Genomic DNA, 19,670 nt, shown 5'->3' on the forward strand with positions numbered 1-19,670 from the left:
CTCTTCCTTCAACATTTGAATCTTCTTAGCATCATGGCCAACAATCAACATATCATCCACATACAACAGAAGAATAATAAAGTTTCCATCTGGAAACCTTTTTATAAATACACAATGATCAGAAGTGGTCTTGTCATAACTATGATCCACCATGAAAGAATCAAACTTCTTGTACCATTGTCTTGGAGCTTAGTATAACCCATATAGACTTTTTTTCAACTTGCAAACTAACTGCTCTTTACCTTTTGCTTCAAACCCTTCAAGCTGCTCCATGTAGATCTCCTTATCTAAATCACCATGGAGAAAAGTATTTTTCATATCAAGTTGTTCAATTTCAAGATTCAAGCTAGCAACTAAGCCAATGTCAACTCGGATTGAAGACATCTTGACCACTGGTAAAAAGATTTCTTTAAAATTAATACCCTTCTTCTAACTGAAACCTTTTACAACTAATCTTGCCTTGTATCTTGGCTGTAAGAAATGTTCATCAATTTTCCACCTGAACACCCATTTGTTCTTGAGTGCTCTCTTACCTTTAGGAAGCTTTACTAACTTAAAAGGATGGTTTTCGTGTAAGAATTTCATCTCTTCTTGCATTGCTTTCAACCACTCATTTTTCTTCTCATGTGATATAGCTTCATCAAAACATTCTGGCTCTCCCCCATCAATAACCAGCATATACTCATAAGGAGAATATCTGGTAGAAGGTTGGCGAGGTCTAGTTGACCTCCTTAATTGTGGCTTATTTGGAGCTTTTTGCATAACCTGTTTAGGAATAACATCAATATCATCATTAGCTGATTCAAAAATCACCAACTAATGGCTCAATAAGAAAACCACCATTATCATCATTTTGCAAATCTCCCTCATGATTAGTAGGCATCAAAGGTAACTGTGGAGTAGGTCTTGGATTTGAACTAGAAGAAAGAAAAATAGTAGACTCTGTTTTCTCTTTCTATTCAAAGTCTTCAATAGTTTGATCTTCAAAGAAGATAACATCTCTGCTTTTCATAATTTTCTTCTCCTTTGGATCTCACAACCTATAACCAAACTCATCATCTTCAAAGCCCAAGAAAATACACTGTTTTGTCTTGCTGTCAAGCTTAAACCTTTCATCTATAGGAACATGTACAAATGCTTTGCATCCAAATACTCTTAAGTATGTATAAGAGACATTCTTTCCTTTCCAAACTCTATTTGGAACATCAAATTCAAGAGGAATTGATGGAGAAAGGTTGATCATGGCAACTACAGTTTTCATTGTCTTACCCCAAAAGGACTTAGGCAGCTTTGCATAAGAGAACATATATCTAATTCTTTCAATAATGGTTCTGTTCATTCTCTCAGCCACTCTATTCTGCTATGGAGTCTTAGGATATGTCTTCTCCAACTTGATACCATGTTCCCTGCAGTACTTCTAAAAAAAACCCTTGTATTCACCACCATTGTCAGCTCGAATACATTTGAGTTTTCTATCAGTTTCTCTTTCAATTCTGGCAAGGAAATCCTTAAAGACATCAAGCACCTGATCTTTGGATTTCAAATAAGTGGCTCAAATTTTCCTGGAGTGATCATCAATAAAACTAATGAAGTACAATGCACCCCTAAGAGACTTATCAATCATAGAGTAAACATCAGTATGAACTAAATCAAGAACATGTGATCTTCTATGTAAAGGTGATATTTGGAATGCAACTCTGTGTTGTTTACCAACTAAATAATGAGTACATGTGTTCAAGTTCATACCTTTTAATGGAAGGTAGTTCTTCTCGGCAAGGATGCCAAGACCTTTCTCACTCAAATGTCCAAGTTGCTTATGCCATAGATCAGTAAAGCAATCTTTAATTGCATTCACCTTTCATTTGATCACATTGGCTTATGATATGTAGAGACCCATCTTCTCCCCTTTAGCAACAATTAGGAAATTTCTGGAGAGCTTCCATTTACCATGTCGAAAGTAATTGTGATAGCCTTCTTCATCAAGAGTACCTGTAGAGATCAAGTGTAGGCGCATATCAGGCATATGCCTAACATCTTTGATAGCAACTTGCACCCAGTATTGATTTCCAACCAAATGTTTCCAATGCCCATAATACTAGCCATCCCTTGATTTCCCATCCTAAGTTGACCAAAGTCACCAGCAGTGTAGGATGTGTAAAAGTCATGTCGGGGTGTAACATGGTAAGAAGCTGCTGAATCTACAAACAATGGCAACATCACCATTAAATACAACCGCAGTTGTACCATTCTTTTCATTCTTGTCTTCATCTTTATCCTTTTTATCTCTTTTATACTTTCTCTAATCTTTTTGTATATGCCTAGGCTTGTCACAATAACAACACTTAAAACCCTTTATTGACTGAGATCTTCCTTTAGGCTTCTATTTGCCTTTTCTACTGCTGGATTCTCTATCTTGCTTGCCGTGAGAGAACTTGCTTGGACTTCTCCCTCGACTTTTTGTAACAAGTGCATGAGACTCAAAAATGTTTGTTCCTTTCCTCCTCTTCTCTTCATTGAGGATACAATCCTTCACTGTTTTCAAAATGATCTTTCCATTCGGAATAGAATTACTAAGTGACACCGCCAAAGTCTCCCAACTATCCGGCAATGAACTTAATATGATTAGTGCTTGCATTTCATCGGCTGACTCAAGATTCATCAATGACAGTTGATTCAAGAACCCTTAGAATGCATTTATATGCACTAAAGCATCTTCACCATCTCTATACTTCAAATTTACAAGGTCTCTAATTACAAAAACCTTGTTTTGTGCACTCTCTTTAGCAAATGTTTCTTCCAACATCTTCTAAATTGTATAACAGTCATGTTCTTGAGAAATATGATTAATAGACTTAGAAGATACTCATTTTCTAACATTAGCAGTAGCCTTTCTATTAAGCCCATTCCATTTTGCATCATCCATTTCATTAGGCTTTATTCCTTTACATTCAATTGGCAAAGCCAAATCATTGCAATATAAGTGATCCTCCATCATTGTTTTTCATAGAAAATAATTTAAGGAAGTAAGCTTTATCATGCCCGAATCTTCCTTTTCCATTTTAACTACACAAGAAATTCAATTTACATAACTAATATTCTGATACCACTTTATTGGGAAAACTAGGAACAACCGGACACCAATTTACTTAGATCAATTCAACGGAATACAATTCACAAGTCCCAATCCTTTTTCCTTTTTGTGCAGTAAAACAGAATCAAACAATGATCAAATATAATGCAAATAATCACACAAATCAACACTAAAATTTTTAACATGAAAAACCCGATGCGAGAAAAGCCACGAGACCATAGTCCATTTAAAACCTTCCACTATCAACAAATAATAGGTTTACAACTTTTCTTCCTTAAATTCAACTAAGGGTTACAACATAAATAATATCAAGAATAACTTATTCTTGGAATACAACAAGATTAAAAAAGAAGTATTTGAGAAAAACTCATAATACTGACAGCCCCATTTTTTGTAAACACGGCTAGCTTCCACACCACCAATCTTCTATCCAACCGTTCAAAATAAAGAGTAACATTACTATCATGACACACACACTGTTTTTGTAGTGCCCAGTTTTCAAAGCTCGTGCGAGTCTCCGAAGTTGCCAATTCTTCAGTGTCATGGGTCTTTCCTCCTCCTCCTCTTCATCACCATCTTTATCCTCAATATCATCTCCAACTGAATTAAACATTTCTACCTCATCATCATCATCTCCACCAACTCTTGGTGCCTCCTCTTAACCCACATTGAAGTTTTTCAAGGTTTTCTTCACTAAACCATCACCATCACCTACAGACAATTCATCATTTTCAAGGTCTTCTTATAACATAACAAACAATGCTCAAATGCATCTTCCCCCTTCCTCACTACTCTCTTAGAAAAGAAAAGGAAAAAGAAAACACACACACACACGTATATAAATGAAAATCTTTACTTCAGATTTGTACTAAAATTAATAAGATAAAAAAATGATTAAAATTACTCGAAAAAAATAAACACAATTTTTATCTTGATACAATTGAATTAATTACAAAAATAAAAAACAATCCATTCATTGTAAGGAATAGAATGCTTCAATTTCACTCAAACTACTTTCCTCCACATTCCTTCTCCTTCAATTTTTTCCTCCAATTTTTTCAGTAACCAAACACACGCTTTCACCATGACCCTTTGCAATCTTATTATCTATCATACAGTGAAAAATCTCAAATGGGCTATGAAAAAATTCAATTTTAAACAAATGGGTCATTAAAATTTTCATTTTTCCCGGCCATTTCAACTTAATTATTACTAATATTTTAATCTGGCCTTCTTTTTCTTTGAAGAGGAAGTGAATGCAGAGTTGTTGTTTCGACGGGGGGAGAAAGTGAGAGCGGAGGAGGCGAGAGAGTGACGTGGCCGAAGAAAGTGCCGTTGAGGCATTTGAATAAAGCAAACGCCATTTCTTCTATCTCAACTCTCCTGTAGCAGCAGCGGCAAATTCATCTTGTTTGGTTTTGTATTTAGAAAAGGTTTTTTTTTAAAAAAAAAAAATTATTATTTTTTATTTTAAATTATTATTATTTTTTATTTTTAAATTTTTTTAATATATTAATGTTAAAAAATAATTTTTTTATCTTGATATAATTTTTAAATAAAAATATTTTAAAAAGTTATTTTCATCGTACTTCTAAATATCTTCTAAGTCTAATAAATATCTTTTAAATTTATATTAATTATATAATGCTGGAAAAAGTTTATTATCATTTATTTTTTATTTTAAAAATAAAAATTATTTGTTCCGGCCAGCAAGAAATAACTTTTAAAATAAAATAAATAAAAATATATAAAATAAAAAGAATAGTTAGGATTAAATATTTAGATATGTATTTATTTATTTATTATTATAATGATTAGTTTTTTATTTTAAAATTTACTTAACTTTAATAAAAAAATTTCAATTTATCCATTATTTTTTTTAAATTATTTTATTAAACATATATAATATATTTTTTTATTTAATAAAAAAATTATAGTACTAAAAATCATATTATAAAGTTAACATCTTTATTTTTTAAAAAACAAAATTATTTTAAAACACTAACCATAACACATGCAGATCACATAAGTAATTTCTACACTAAAATATAATAAAATAATAAATTTATGATTAAAAATGGTATTTGAAAATGTACTAAAGACTATTTTTAAAAATAAGTTTTACTTCAAAATATATGAAAATAATATTTTTTTATTTTTAAAAAATTATTTTTAATATTATTATATTAAAATAATTTAAAAATAAAAAAAATTATCTAATTTTTTATTTTAAAAAAAGCAAATCACCAAAAACGATTCGAAATGCAAAGTCAATAGCTATAGGGCATAAAGAAAGACTTGCGAGGTCAAGTCGGGCTCTCTCTCATAATGCATTGAGAGTTGGAAAATTGAGCTATTGACTAGCAGAAATCTAGTAGGCAATTGAGCTAGCTACCTCCTCAAGGGCTTGAGTCGAGAGTTCCAGGTACGCAACTAGGATCTCACCCCTCTTTGTAGGTAAGGAAGGTTGGTGTGCATTATTGTGCTTTGGCTTTTCCTTTATTTTTGGATCTGTATCTTGTTGTGTATGCCTTCAAGATGTTTTCTTTTCCTTGTGCTGATACTCGACTTGACCATTCATGGTTCTGGAAAAAGTAAAGTTACGCACAGCAGAAAGTTTCCTTCAGCATAACTGTTATTTACTATTACTCCCACCTTGTCAATTTACTGGATTTTCCTTACAGGCCCTGAAAGAGTAAGAATTAATGTAGAGAGATAACGGAATATTTAGCTGTTCTTTCTTAATTTACCTGCAGATTTACCAGTGAAGGTTTTGTTCATTGTGTTGCCAGTGGTCAGAGTCCTCTGCTTCGATTACAAGTGTGGAAATTGTTGAAGCAGTGAGGTGAATAGATGGCAGAAATAACCAATGATACTTTGGTCAATATCGACGAACTAGCAGCTTCAATGAGAGGGGAGTTAGAAAGCTTGCCTGTTCTGTCCTCAAAGTGTTGCATCTACACAGTTCCTAAGCGACTGCATCATTTGAACGAAAAGGCTTACACTCCTCAACTGGTCTCAATTGGGCCACTGCACCATGGCAAACCAGAACTAAGACCGATGGAAGAGCATAAAAAGAGGTACCTTCAAGATTTTCTTCAAAGGACAAAGTGGAGTCTGGTGGATTATCTTAAAGTCATAGGGAAAAATGAGAAAAAACTACGAGATTGTTATGCGGAAATCATAGGATTTAGCAGTGATGAGTTCATAAAAATGATTCTAGTGGATGCTGCCTTCATCATTGAAGTCTTGTTGAGGTATCATTCCAAACCAATGCGAAATGAAAAGGAAAATGATCGAGTATATAATAAACCATGGGCGATACTAGATATAAGGAAAGATATGTGGTTACTTGAAAATCAGCTTCCTTTCTTTATTCTGGAGGATCTTTTTGATCCTGCAAGAATAACCTTGCCGTCTGGCGAAAATCAAACGCTTTCAATCACCAAGCTTGCCTATGAGTTCTCAAAAGATTTGTGGGACTTGGAGGAAATGGAGGAGAAATCTCAGAAAAACAAATCCCCTAAAGTGCATCATCTAGTTGACTTTTTGTGGATTTGCCATCAACCTCCTCAGTCGAAATCCAAGAAGAAACTTAAAACTCTGGGCATACCCAGTGCAACAGAGCTCCATCAGGCTGGGGTCAAGTTCAAGCTGGGGGCAAGCAAAAACTTATTTGACATAAAATTCAAGAATGGGATTTTGGAGATACCCAGATTGGAAATAGTCGGTGCGACAGAGCTGTTATTCAGAAATCTGCTGGCATTTGAGCAATGCCATTGTTCTAAGAACTACATAAATGACTATGTCATCATTATCAATCACCTTGTCAACACGGCTAAGGATGTGGAATTACTTGTTAAAGATGGAATTGTTGAGAACTGGCTCTGGGATGATGAAGGGATATCAGCTCTTTTTCATGGCCTTGTCAAAGAGACTTCTGTCATCATCGACGATTTCTATTTTTCTGGTCTGGTTGAAAAGCTGAATGCATAGTGCAGAAAACCTTGGCACAAGTGGCAGGCAACCTTAAAACAACACTACTTCAATAATCCATGGTCCATCATTTCATTTATCGCTGCTGTCATTCTACTTGTACTCACTACTATACAAGCAGTGTGTTCTATTTTGTCAGTGTAGGTGCTACCAAACTGATTTTCATAGTGTTTCAAGTTGCTTTGATTTGAGCAGACTGCGAAGCTTTACCTTGTGATTGCAGTCTCTATTCTGTTGTCAACGTTGATTTTGTCTGATGACTCTGTTCCTGTAACACTGCAATCAACTAGCTCAATATGTTGTCAGTAATGGTCCAAGTAGTTTTTGCATGATCTAGAAGGAATTCTGAATATGAACAGAATAAAAAACACTATCCTCTTACAAGCTGACAAGGTAAGAAGAGAAGGAACAATACCAGCACCCTCAATAATGATGATAAGTATACTTGCAAAGCAGGGCACATAAAAAAAATGAAGCAAATAAAGAATCCATGTCCTCGAGACATTTCTTACGTTAGTCGTGGCTTTGCAAGTTGAAACCATGAAAGAAAAACAATAGAATCAAGGTTTTATCCGTTCCTTCTACAGTCACAAGAGCAATTGCTTAAGATTTACACCTACAGGTGAAAGGAAAAAAAAACTATATTTTCGTACGGATTAAAAAGCTGAAGATCACCCTCGTATACTATTGTGTTAGCGCTTGTCAAGGAACCGCTTCAACTTAAAATTTTAAATTTTAGATGAGATTTATATTACTCTCTAAGAGTCCATTCAACTAACAGATGCACATGACAGAAAAAAGAGACTGGATAAGAACCTGACTTTGAACAGAGCACTGATGCTTAATATGTTGTCAGAAAAAAGAAACATCTTTTCATACCATTCCAAAGGTAAAAACTCTTATAGGGTTTCACCTGATGAGTGATATAACATCAAATTCAGGTGCATAGCACCATTTCTCTTTTTTTTTCTCAACGCACTTTGCACCATCGACAAACTTCTGTCACTCTTAAACATTCACCACTTGATATTGAATTCTTTCAGCTAGAACATTTCATCGAACATGTAGTGGGCCTTAAATCCAACAAGAAAAATGGACGATTAACTCATCGTGAACTATTATGTGCTAAAGAAACACTAAAATATGATGAAATTAGTGGTGAAGAAACAGCTTAGAAACTTGAACTAAATTTGCTGTTGCTTGTTTTGAATCAAATGGCGGTTGTGGAAGATTTTGCCTGATTTCTTCGGAATTGAAAAATATGGGCTTTTTTTATATTACGGATTTTTCTGTTCCAGCCCATCTGGGTTCATGATACTGGGATGGGCCAAATATTGCCCTGAATGGCGCAGGTATTGGCCCATGATCTTGATATGCCTATTCGTGAATATTTATGGTTTCCACTTTTATATATATTAGTGAGATTGTGAATACTTAAATAATTTGATTTGAAAATATAGTGGAAAGCGTATTTAAATAAAAATAAGAATTTAATTTAATTTATTTTTTTAAAATCAAACACCAAATTCTATTGCTAAGAAATAATATAATGAAATTATAGTTTACTCAATCATTAAATTATTTTTTCAAATATATTAAATTTTAAAATAAATAATTAAACCAATTATTTATCAAATAAAATATTTGCATCCATCAAGACAAAGCTAACGTCTAATATCTATAGAAATATAAGATAATAATTTCATCACAAATACATATTTTTAGTAATCATTCGATCCTCTTCATCATCAAATCCAATTTCTTTGAAAACGTGACCAAATTCTATTTCTCTATATTATGCATGGTTTAATTATTATATTAATTCTTAAATAATGATATTCATTTTCTTTCATAATCTAAAAAAAATTCACTCCTCTGATAAAAAAAATTATTTCTTATACTTTTTGATAAAAATAATCTTTAGTTAACTAATTTAACTCAATTAATAAAAAATTAATTTGCTCTAATTCATTTTTTTAATTATCATGAATTATCAAATTGTATAAAATTATAAATGTTTATACTAAGCAATTATTTTTTTTCCATTAATTTGATGAGATAAAAAAACCAAGCTTTTTATATGAATACATTCTTAAAAAATAATTTCTTAAACTAAAATAATGATGAGTGTGTGTGTTATTAAAGGGATATTTGTGAAAAAATTAATAATAATAATTTGGTTTTATCTCTACGCCACCTCTTTGTCCTTCCTTTTTATATAGATAAACAAAAAATTAGCTAAAACTTATTTATGAAATAGAGTTAAAAAAAATTATCTAATTAAATACATTTTTATTCCAACCATCTTTATCTTTTTATTATAAGAAAATAATCAAACGTTATCTATCATATTTAGATTACAGATTACTGAAGAATCATACCAGAGCCAAACTCATGAGCTCTCCTTATGTGAAAGTCGAACCTATCACATGATGAGTTAAAGGACATATCTTTTTACCACTCTATTTATAATTCTTAATGTTTTATATGTACGGCTAAGTTATAACCATGTAGGGATCCACCTTGTGGGTACTTTAGGCAATTGCCCACACAACCAAAATAAAATAAAATCAAACGAAATATATATTATGATGAAATTGGTAACGGATTTCGACTAATAAAAGAATTAAAAAAAATTAAAATAGATCTATTCTGAGAATGAAAAATTAATTTTAAAAAATTATAACATAAATGAGAAATAATAATTAAGAAAGAACTATACCAAAATATTTTAATGTAAAATCTAATTAAAAATCAATAATGTTACCATAGAATTATAGTAAGTTTGTAAATAATATAGATGATGAAAATAAAAAATAAATATATTTTAGAATAAGAAAATGGGTCTTAGAAACTTAGTAAAATAATTAATATGGTTTTAGCAATGATTGAATAAAAAAAATTGGATTTTGATATTAAATTATTTATTGATTAGTTTTATGCATTCAATATAACTCTTATTCTAATTGTCATATTGGACTAAAATTTTATGAAAAGCCTTTTGACACATTGCTCTTTTTTGGATTAAAAATTCAAGGTATTATAGGTTTGGAAAGACCATGCGAGAATATCAACAATCAAATAAAAAATAACATAGAGGCTCATTAATGATATTTTCATAAATAAGCTAGGAAAATTAGAAATTTAGCTTTTTCTTCTCCTTTAAATTGTTATTTTGTGCTGAGAAAAATTAGAAGAGAAAAAATAATTTTGAGAGCTTCCTCACAAAAATCTCGAATAGAAACTAAGATTTAAGGCAAAATAGATAAGAAAGAAACTATTAAACACATCTAATTCAATAATTAAAAAAAATAAGTGAGGAAAATAAAGTAGAAAAAAAAACTCACAACATTAAAAGAAAAAGGAAGACTAGAAAACTTTGACTAGTTAATATTTACAGTTCATATCATTATCAATATGATACTATAAACTTAATTATATAAATTTAAATAAAAATTAACAAAGTTTATATGAAATGTTTAAATTCTAAACATGTATTTTCAAATGTTAAATTAAAAAAAAGTAAATTTATAACATTTTTAGAATGAAATAGGATGTAAATGACTCTAAATAAAGCATAATTAAAGAAGAAAAATTGAATTTTTATAATGAAAGTAGAGCTTGTCATCTAAAGGGGGAATGAGAATTTTTGAAACCAAAGTAAATAATTTTTAGTTAGGTGTATTTAGTATGTATAACATGTGTTGATAAGAATTAAAATGGATTTAATAATATTATTTAGTTGTAGTGGAATCTTCAATGTAACTTGAAAAAAAAAAGAGCAATTGATAAAATAAATAATTTATTGTTATAAGTTGGACAATTGAAATAAATAATTTATAATTAGTTATGAAGATGATTAGTTGAATGATAGTTTGATTAACCTGAAATAAAATTTTATGTAATATGCAATTTTTTAAACTTTATGATTTTTGAATTTTTTGAATCTTAGTTAACATAGTTATATATTTATATTATTATTATTATTATTATTATATATATATATATATATATATATATATATATAGAAGAAGTGTACATAAATAGAATTCGATTACCAAGGAAGGGGAAGTTTCCTCGAATTAAGCATGCAATGGCCGAGTTGTCAAGGTGTGTAAAAAGACTTGCTAGAACATGTTTGGTTTATAAAGGAAGTAAAGGGAGAAACTTTAATACGATTCGAGCATGCTTGCTTATCTAAAAGCAATAAAAAGGAAAAACTTTTACGAAAGTTTAAGCCATTTAATTCCCGTGCCTTGAATTGGATACAAAGTTCTCGTTTCTGCTACCATTGACCATCACAGTGTTCTTCAAGAGTATTCTGTGTGGCGGCATATGTTTTTATATATATATATATATAAATAAATTAAAATAATAATTTGTTTATTTATTAAAATTCATTTGGATATAATTAGCATACGAAAACAATCTCAAAACATAAACAAAAATTAAAATTAAAATTAAATAATTTTAAAAAAATTTCTCTTGAAAAACAAAAATAAACGTGATCTAAATTTCAACAAATGGAGCTTAATAATCCAGCGAATTGTATAGTTTTCATAGCTTTTAGGGCCCAGCTGACATTTAGCAATCATGATTAAAGATGTTGATGTTCTTCTTTTATGAGCAAATAGCACCCATCAATTGTCTTTTCATTCCTAGATTGAATTGCAATGTTGGAAATAATACATTGATATGTTGGCGATCATAAATCTTGGTTCTTCAATTTCCAAAGACCGAAGACTTTCCCCACTTGGGGCCTGAGTTGCATGATTCCGACAAGCCATCCATGCTCTGTTGTTTTGTTATAATTCATCGGATAGACTATATTTTAGCCCCTATATATGTTTTAATAACGTTTCACTTTGATTTTTATATATTAAAATGTTATAATATCAACAAGTTGACGCCTTGATGGAATGCTATTTCTTCCATCTCTAAATTTCCTTCGCCTTCTCCAATTCTCTCCATGGCAATATATGCATGGATATGATTGAGTTTCACAGAAGTCCTTGAAAGTTTGAAAACGCTACATGAAAGCTCGAAATTGCTATCTATTGCTAGTTTGTCAGTGGCTATCTAGTGGTAGCTAAGGGTCACATTGAATTCTTTTGAGGAGTTTGAGGTCGGATATTGACAAATTTTAAACCATGGGAGCTAGGAACATTAATTACTTCACCATGTGGAGTAATTAATTTAAACTTTTTCTATGTTTTTTGGTTTAACCAAGGCTATTCTTAGGCTCATTTTTAGCCCGAGGTTAATTTCTTTGTGATAGTCTTTTCAACAAGTGTGTTTTTATACATTTTTTTAATGTTAATAAACTGTTTTTCATCAATAATATCATGATTATTATAAAAAAAATATTAATTTTTCCACCTTGACCCATTACATTTGGTTATATGATGGTTGTTTTATTTGTTTATATATATATATATATATAATAAAATGAAAATACATAATTCACTAATTCATCATGAAATTATTACTTCCATGTATTAGCAATCTTTTAATGAGGGGATGGATTATTTACCACCAAACCTCCATCTCCATGAATTATTTTTTCCTTGTAATCATCCAAGGTTAATTTCTTTACATTTATCATAAAATTTGGCTTTGTGTCTCATCTTTTAAAAAGAAAAGGAAAGAAAGTGGATCTAGTACTTCATGTCCTGCCCTTGTCAACTTAAAAAGCAAAAACAATTTTAAAAATTTGCATTTCCATAAGCAGTTGAGTTTCTAATAACAATGTTAATTACTAATTAATCTCTGGTAAAAACGATATTATTTTTTCATATAATTATGTAACAGATCAAAGAGAGCCATCGAACGTCTTCTCTAGAACTAAACAATCCATTCTCTTACGATCACCTGACAAGCTTCAAACTCAAACCAAATAATGTTTACTGAAGAACTCCATACACAGCTGAAACCTTCAGCAAACTAGTGTGGTCAATCATGGCAGGGCAGTGGAAACCCTTTACAAATAATTGCTACGTCAGTTTGGGCACCAAGGCTGTATGATTAAATGGGTAAGTACACTTCACTAATATCAACAAAGCATACGAAGTAACATAAAGCCATGCTTAAAGGGTAACAAAGAATCTTGCTAAAAGCTATATAATGGAGTGTAGTAGGAACAGACACTAATAAATGCGTGGTTACTTTTTGACCAATCAAATGTTTTCCATGTTAAACATATACCTAAGATCAGGTCAATGAGGGAACCCATGAAAGGTTAGCTTAAAAGCTTTGGAATCCTATGTGAATTATTTTATTTTTTTAATATGTTCACCCAATCTCTGCTGAAATTCGAAGTTCTTTAGATTATACAAAGCTAACCCTATCCGTTAAATATTAAAGCCCATAAAGTTGAATATATATATATATATATATATATATTGGCAGGGGGGCCTCTTAAAGAAAATCTAAGCATATCATAAATTAATATCTTACTTTTCCATTGCTACGAGGGTAGAAGAGTAAGCAGCAACTTTCCCTTTTTATCAATTATAATGAGAGCATTTATACCATCATCATATTGATTTTTAAACCAGCTATATATGAATCTGTCAATATTGACTGATTATTCTCTAAGTGGTTTCGAATACAAAGTTCAATAATAATAATAATAATAATAATAATATAGAAATAGTAAAGCTCATTCCTCCTCATTTAAACCAAACATATCATTTATAATGTCTTGGACTATTAATGATATCAAATGTGCGAAGGCAGGCTTAGGGTTTATAAATGAGTATAAGAGTATTGCAATAACATGAACAAAAACCTCAAAGAAACGGCTGGAGAAAACACCATGTTGTCTAACAAGGAAGAAAAGAACATAAATACCATGTTGTATAACAAGGAAGAAAATATCACTGTCTCGTTCTTTTGATCAGCTAGCCAGCTTGGAAACCAAGAAGATGTTAATGAATCAAGATATTTAGTTCATAAGTGCAAAATGAATTTTGATGGGTCAGGTCAATGTTTTATTTATTTATTTACTTTGTATGGAGTCTTGGTAATCTTGGAATTAATAAATTTGTGGGATGGTTAGATTTTTAATGATGCATGCTATATATTATTATTGATCAAGCTTTGTTTTAGCAGAAGTTTTTGTTCAAAGAGAGATTTCAAAGCTGGGCACTTTTTATGCTTGTATCAGTTGGAGAATTTGGTTGCATCGGAATAGTTTTAATTTTCAGTATTAATTCTCAGACTAGTTGGTTAATTTCAGTGGCTCGTTTATTTTTGTATTTTAAAAATATTTTTTAAAAAAATTAATTAATTTATTTTTTATTTATTTCAGATTAATATATTTTTAAATTATTTTAATGTATTGATGTCAATAATAATTTTTTAAAAATAAAAAAATTATTTGAAAAAAATAACTAAAATCACACTGCCAAAGAAATTTAATACCACTTAATACTACGGTTAAAGATTAAAAATTTCAATTTCAACTATACAAGCATAGATTTGTATAGAGACTCAGAATATTCCAACGTGGTCTAATTAGATGATATTTACTTTGTTTCTCCTCGTACGTTTTACTGAACTCTTTTTTTCTAGTGTTACTGTCACAATTATGGCTATAGCTTCTATATTAATATACATTGCATCGATCATCATTGATTAATGTTCTAGGCCTAGCTAGAACTCATAGAATATACGGTCCACTTTGATTTTTCTAAAATTATAGAAGTGTTCTCCTCAAGGAGAGGACATCCTTGAGGAACAGCATTTTTTATATTGGTATAAAAAGACCTAGATGTATAGGCTATGCTAGTATTGATTGGTTTCCTTCCTTGCTAAATTCCGAGAAGTACCTCCACAGGTTTAGCTTATGGCTTGATTATGGCTTTGGTTTAGCTTCCTGTATATTCTTGAAGCTGCAGTTTGCATGCATCTAATTCTCTTATAATATCGAAGTGGAATATCTTTCTTTCTTTAGAAGATATATATGATGATTATATTGTCCCTACGGATGTGTTAAATCAAGGCTAATCAATTAAATTTTCGAACATGTTCTTTGAATCCAAGATCCATTAACTCTCTTGCATTGGTTTAACCAAAAAGATCCCGTTGTGGTCCATGAAACAATTCCTTTCAATTGCTTTTGTACGTAGAGATGGAGATTGCTGGTAATTAATTTACAGTTTTAAGTCAAATATTCCTTGGACCACTGCAAGAAAAAGCAGTCTTGTAATAATAAACCTTATTCTAGAAACATCGCAATGCCAAAAAAAAAAGAAAAAAAAGAGGGGGTTTTAAACATATTATAACTCTATCAACAAGGAGAGGAATTTCATTAATTTAGATAAATTAAACACACCTTAGACTGGATAATGAAGGGCTTGAAACTGTCTCAAAGCACAAAGATCGATCGATAATAACGATACCAGCACAGGACTACATGTCTATATATATTTAAGAAACCTGACAGATAAATAACTAGTGATCACATAGCTCTGCTTGAATTTAATCTCTCACTTCCCAGCAATGCATGATCTTCCTTCTAAAGCTCCTCAGCACAAGTCCACAGATATCCAAATGAATAAAAATAGAGGTCACTAAGAGCGAAAAGCTGGTCAATCCAAGATTTCTCAGGAACCTTGTTGATTGATTCTCTCCTTGAAGGCTGCAGTACCTAAAATTTGAGCCATGGACAGCAAATATTAGCCTAATGAAACTGAAAACTGTACGCACATAAGGGCTTGTATCAAGAAAATGCAATTTCTTACACAAAAATGCGATCGATATTGATGATTAATACGAAGACTTGTTGCTGCCTGATTCTCTTGGTGCATTGCATCTGTAACACTCAGTCCTGCTAGCAAAGTTGTGCTCGTTGCAACCTGACCTGCGAAATTTATTTAAAAAACATGAAATAATATCAAATTAAATATTTTTCAGATTTAAAAAGGTTCAAATAAATATGCATGTAGGGGCAATGAGAAAAAAATAAAAAAATAATCAACCTGGTGCAAATCCAGTCTCCGGATTTCCAATTAGAGCGGCTAGAGGCGCTGCCTCCGCCGAAGCCATAACCTCTCATCCACGAAATGTCAGCATCAAGCCCACCACCAGAGGATTCATCCTTTGACGTACCACACTTGAAGCAGCTTGAACGACTAGCAAAGTTGTGAGCTCCACAGTTGCCAACCGAGCAATACCAGTCACCAGGCCTAACATCAGGCCCCGTAAATCCGAACGAGCCCCCCGATCTTCCACCAAAACTTCCATAATGATCTCTCTCTCCGGGCCTTGGGTCCCCACAACGCTGGCACGAGTCCCTCCTCTGGAAGTTCAAGTGTTGGCATGACCTGCAATTCCAATCTCCTGGTCTGCTCATCTTCCCTTCTTTAGCTAGCTAGATGTTCAAATTTGCCAGTCATCAGTGCATTAAGATGCTAAAATTTTTATAACCAGCATTGTTCTAGTAGAAATTCTATACTACAAATGATTACGAAGATTGCATTAGAATAGCATACTATACATGGTTTAATGCTTAAACAGTGGAGCTTGAATATCTGAACACTAGAAGAGAACAAGGGCCTTACCTTGAGAAGGCAGAAAGTTGAAACAGAGGAGAATCAGTAGGCACAGAAATGAAGTGGGAAACCTAGTAGTTGAAAGAGCAATAGATTGTTTAAGGAACTTGTGATTTACGTATTGGGGCTAAGGCTGTTTTTATACTTGTTTTAGACCTCGATAATGGGGTAAGCTTGAGGTAGGCAGGAGGGTTAGGCCTTCTTTTTCATATTCTTCACTTTGCTTCCTTGAACAATGGAATCGCTAGAAATTAAATATGATAAATGGAACACTTTGAGACCAAATAAGTATTACATGGACATACATATTTATCATGATTAATTCAATCACACGATGATCACCTCTTCTAGAACCAAATTAACTAACATCCACGAACGCTAATCCCTTCTATGCTAGGGCATGATCATAACCAATCATCAAGTCTCACTGCGTGTATGGGCGTATAAAGTATAAACATGTATATATCCACTAAAATATGCAGTTGTAAAATTGCATCAGAACTCCATTGATGTAATTTCTTGTCCCATTTATTTGTTACTCTATGGTTGATAGATATATAATATTTGCTTCAAGTTAGCCTGCATGTCTATACCTATCACCATGCATATCAGAATATATATCAATTGGAATTGAAGAGTTTGTGGAGCTTATGAGGCTCTCTAGAACTGCATCTGCCCTGTGTCCCCACAAAGTATGCATTGTAACCTGTCACCACAACAAAGCCGAATCAACATCTTTTTGTCCCTGTAAACAATGAACCACAGGAGATTGAAACCTTTTGACTATGGCAATTTAGGGCCCTCGATGATATTTTGTCTCTTACAATTAGAACGAAGGGATTCATGCGAGTAGGGGGATCTGGGAATTGAATGGCCTAAGTTTGCGAGTCAGGATTGGATAAGGAGGAGCAAAAATTCACCATTTGTTACTAATAAATTGGATATTCTACATATTAAAAATAAATAAATAGAGAGAGAACAGAAAGAAGAAAACCAGGAGATGACCCCACTTCTTGTGTGATCTTATCGTAAATAACAATCTGAGAGGTACCACCTGCATGCCAGCAGTCACTATATAGGAAAAATGGTGCTTACTTTTCAATTTTGAATATTCCTTTTATTTTGTACTTCCCGGGACTTGATTGTGAATATAAGTCAAAAGGATTCAAATGCAAAACCCCAATTCTTTTTCTTTGAATTGTGGCTGCATATGAAAGCTTTGATTAACTTTTACAACAGTACTTGTAATACGAAACTACACTAATTTAATCACTGAACAAGATTGAAATTTGATTTCTATATATCCTCTATAACCGGTATATACGAATAAATTCTACATCTAAATATAAGAATGGCTATAAATATATATATATATAGAGAGAGAGAGAGAGAGAGTTGGTGAGTACTCTCAAGAACAAAGTCACGGAAAAGAATTTGTCAACTCAAGATCTCTAGCGATTAAACACTTACATGTAAGTTAAGAAATACAAGTTGTAGAATTTGAAACTGGAGACATCATCTCCTTTTAATTAACTTCTTAGTACTTAACTATTGCTAATTAAGTTGCTAGCTAATAGCAAATATATTAATTGATTATCTTGAATATTAGAAAAATAATATATATATATATACTATGAACGAAAAATTATTAAAAAAATAATAATTAGTAGAATTTGAATTTTATTGTATTTCAAAAAAGTTACATATATAAAAGATGGTTAAAACGATAACTAAGAAATAATAATTTATCAAATATATATTTAACATATATTAAAAAGTCTTGGTATTTCATTAAGGATTTTTTTTCATTTCAAACTTAGAATTTCTTTTTAATTTTATTCTTTAACATTGAATTTATTAAGTATTGAACTTATAATTTGTGTTGATTTTCTTTCTATGAAGCTATTATAATCTCAAAAATCAAATTGCAAGTTTTACGGGTTAGTTATGTTGATTTGAGTTATTTTTTGTTGTTTTTAATATTTTTTTCTCAACTTCATCCTTTAATATTGAGTTGATTGAAAATTAAGTTTCATAATTATTTTTAATTTATTTTCTATGGAGTTATCACGATCTCATTACCTGTGTCGTAAGTTTTATGTGTTAGTTAGGTTGACTCAAGTTTTCTTTTTGTCTTTTTTTTTTAATTGACCAAGGTTAGCTAAGTTGACTTAGGGTTTTTTAATCTTTTTTTTTCTATGGAGTTATCACAATCTTATTATCTAGGTTGCGAGTTTTACAGATTAGTCCGGTTAACTTAGGTTTTTTTTTCTTTTTTAAATGATTTTTTAAAGTTTATCCATCATCATTGAGTTAATAGAGAATTAAACTATATAATATTTTTTTATTTGCTTTCTATGAAGTTATCATGGTCTCCTAATCTAGGTTTGACAAATAAATCCAAGTTGACTTGAGTAATTTTTATTTTTTATTTTATTTTAATAATTTAGTATTAGATTAATTAGTAATTGAACTTTATAATTTTTTTTATTTGATTTCTATAGGGTTATCACGGTTTTATGACTCGGTTTTCAGGTTAGACTTGTTGACTTAAGTTTTTTTTTTTAACTAATTTTTTTTAATTTCATCCTTAAATATTAGGTTAATTGAAAATTAGACTTCATAATTTATTTCAATTTAAGTTCTATAAGGTTATCCTGATCTCGTGACCCTAATCATGATTTTGGTCAAGTGACTCATTAATTTTTTTATGTTCATTTTTTAATTGATAATTTTAATCTCATCCTTCAATATTAAGTTTAGTGATAATTGAACTTCATAATTTATTTTAATTTGTTTTATATAGTTTTATTTTAGTCTTATAATCCAAGTATGACAAATTAACTAGGATTGACCCAGCTCATTTTTTAATTTGAATTTTATTTTCAACTTTATCCGTTAATATTTAGTTTATTAAGAAATGAGTTTTATAACAAAATTTATTTGCTTTCTATAGTGTTATTTTGATCTCATGATCTAAATAGTGAATTTGACAAGTTAACCCAAGTTAATCTGAATTGTCCTAA

General features: G+C 31.0%; 2 protein-coding genes across 6 annotated transcripts; one reads left to right on the forward strand and one right to left on the reverse strand.

Moving 5' to 3' along the window:
• The first annotated feature begins 5,944 nt into the window (after positions 1–5,944).
• On the forward strand, positions 5,945–7,087 carry LOC105127177 (UPF0481 protein At3g47200-like). The gene has a single exon (XM_011028344.1). The coding sequence runs from the start codon at positions 5,945–5,947 to the stop codon at positions 7,085–7,087; it is 1,143 nt and encodes a 380-aa protein (XP_011026646.1).
• Positions 7,088–15,372: 8,285 nt separating this feature from the next.
• LOC105127061 (transcription initiation factor TFIID subunit 15-like) lies at positions 15,373–16,847 on the reverse strand. Of its 5 annotated transcripts, none has more exons than XR_842531.1 (5): positions 16,654–16,839; positions 16,072–16,463; positions 15,835–15,953; positions 15,694–15,731; positions 15,373–15,571 (listed from the first exon to the last, which is right to left on the reverse strand). XR_842531.1 is itself a non-coding variant. In XM_011028162.1 (4 exons), the coding sequence occupies exons 2-3, from the start codon at positions 16,443–16,445 to the stop codon at positions 15,860–15,862; spliced, it is 468 nt and encodes a 155-aa protein (XP_011026464.1). In that variant the 5' UTR covers positions 16,446–16,459; positions 16,654–16,847; the 3' UTR covers positions 15,373–15,740; positions 15,835–15,859. The 5 variants fall into 5 exon arrangements, 3 of the variants coding, with proteins under 3 accessions (XP_011026464.1, XP_011026463.1, XP_011026462.1); XR_842530.1 differs by having other exon boundaries at positions 15,694–15,740; positions 16,654–16,837; XM_011028162.1 differs by having other exon boundaries at positions 15,373–15,740; positions 16,072–16,459; positions 16,654–16,847.
• Positions 16,848–19,670: the final 2,823 nt, after the last annotated feature.

Source organism: Populus euphratica, unplaced genomic scaffold, assembly GCF_000495115.2.
Source record: "Populus euphratica unplaced genomic scaffold, PopEup_1.0 scaffold50.1, whole genome shotgun sequence".
Classification (NCBI taxonomy): Eukaryota; Viridiplantae; Streptophyta; class Magnoliopsida; order Malpighiales; family Salicaceae; genus Populus; species Populus euphratica.

What these genes read in the sequence shown, in the direction of transcription:
- LOC105127061 (XM_011028162.1), bottom strand. Translation starts at nt 16,445, where the DNA reads ATGAGCAGACCAGGAGATTGGAATTGCAGGTCATGCCAACACTTGAAC. An exon ending in GGAGACTGGATTTGCACCAG is followed by an intron (nt 15,954 to 16,071) that starts GTTGATTATTTT and finishes TAAATTTCGCAG; the next exon opens with GTCAGGTTGCAACGAGCACA.
- LOC105127177 (XM_011028344.1), top strand. Translation starts at nt 5,945, where the DNA reads ATGGCAGAAATAACCAATGATACTTTGGTCAATATCGACGAACTAGCA.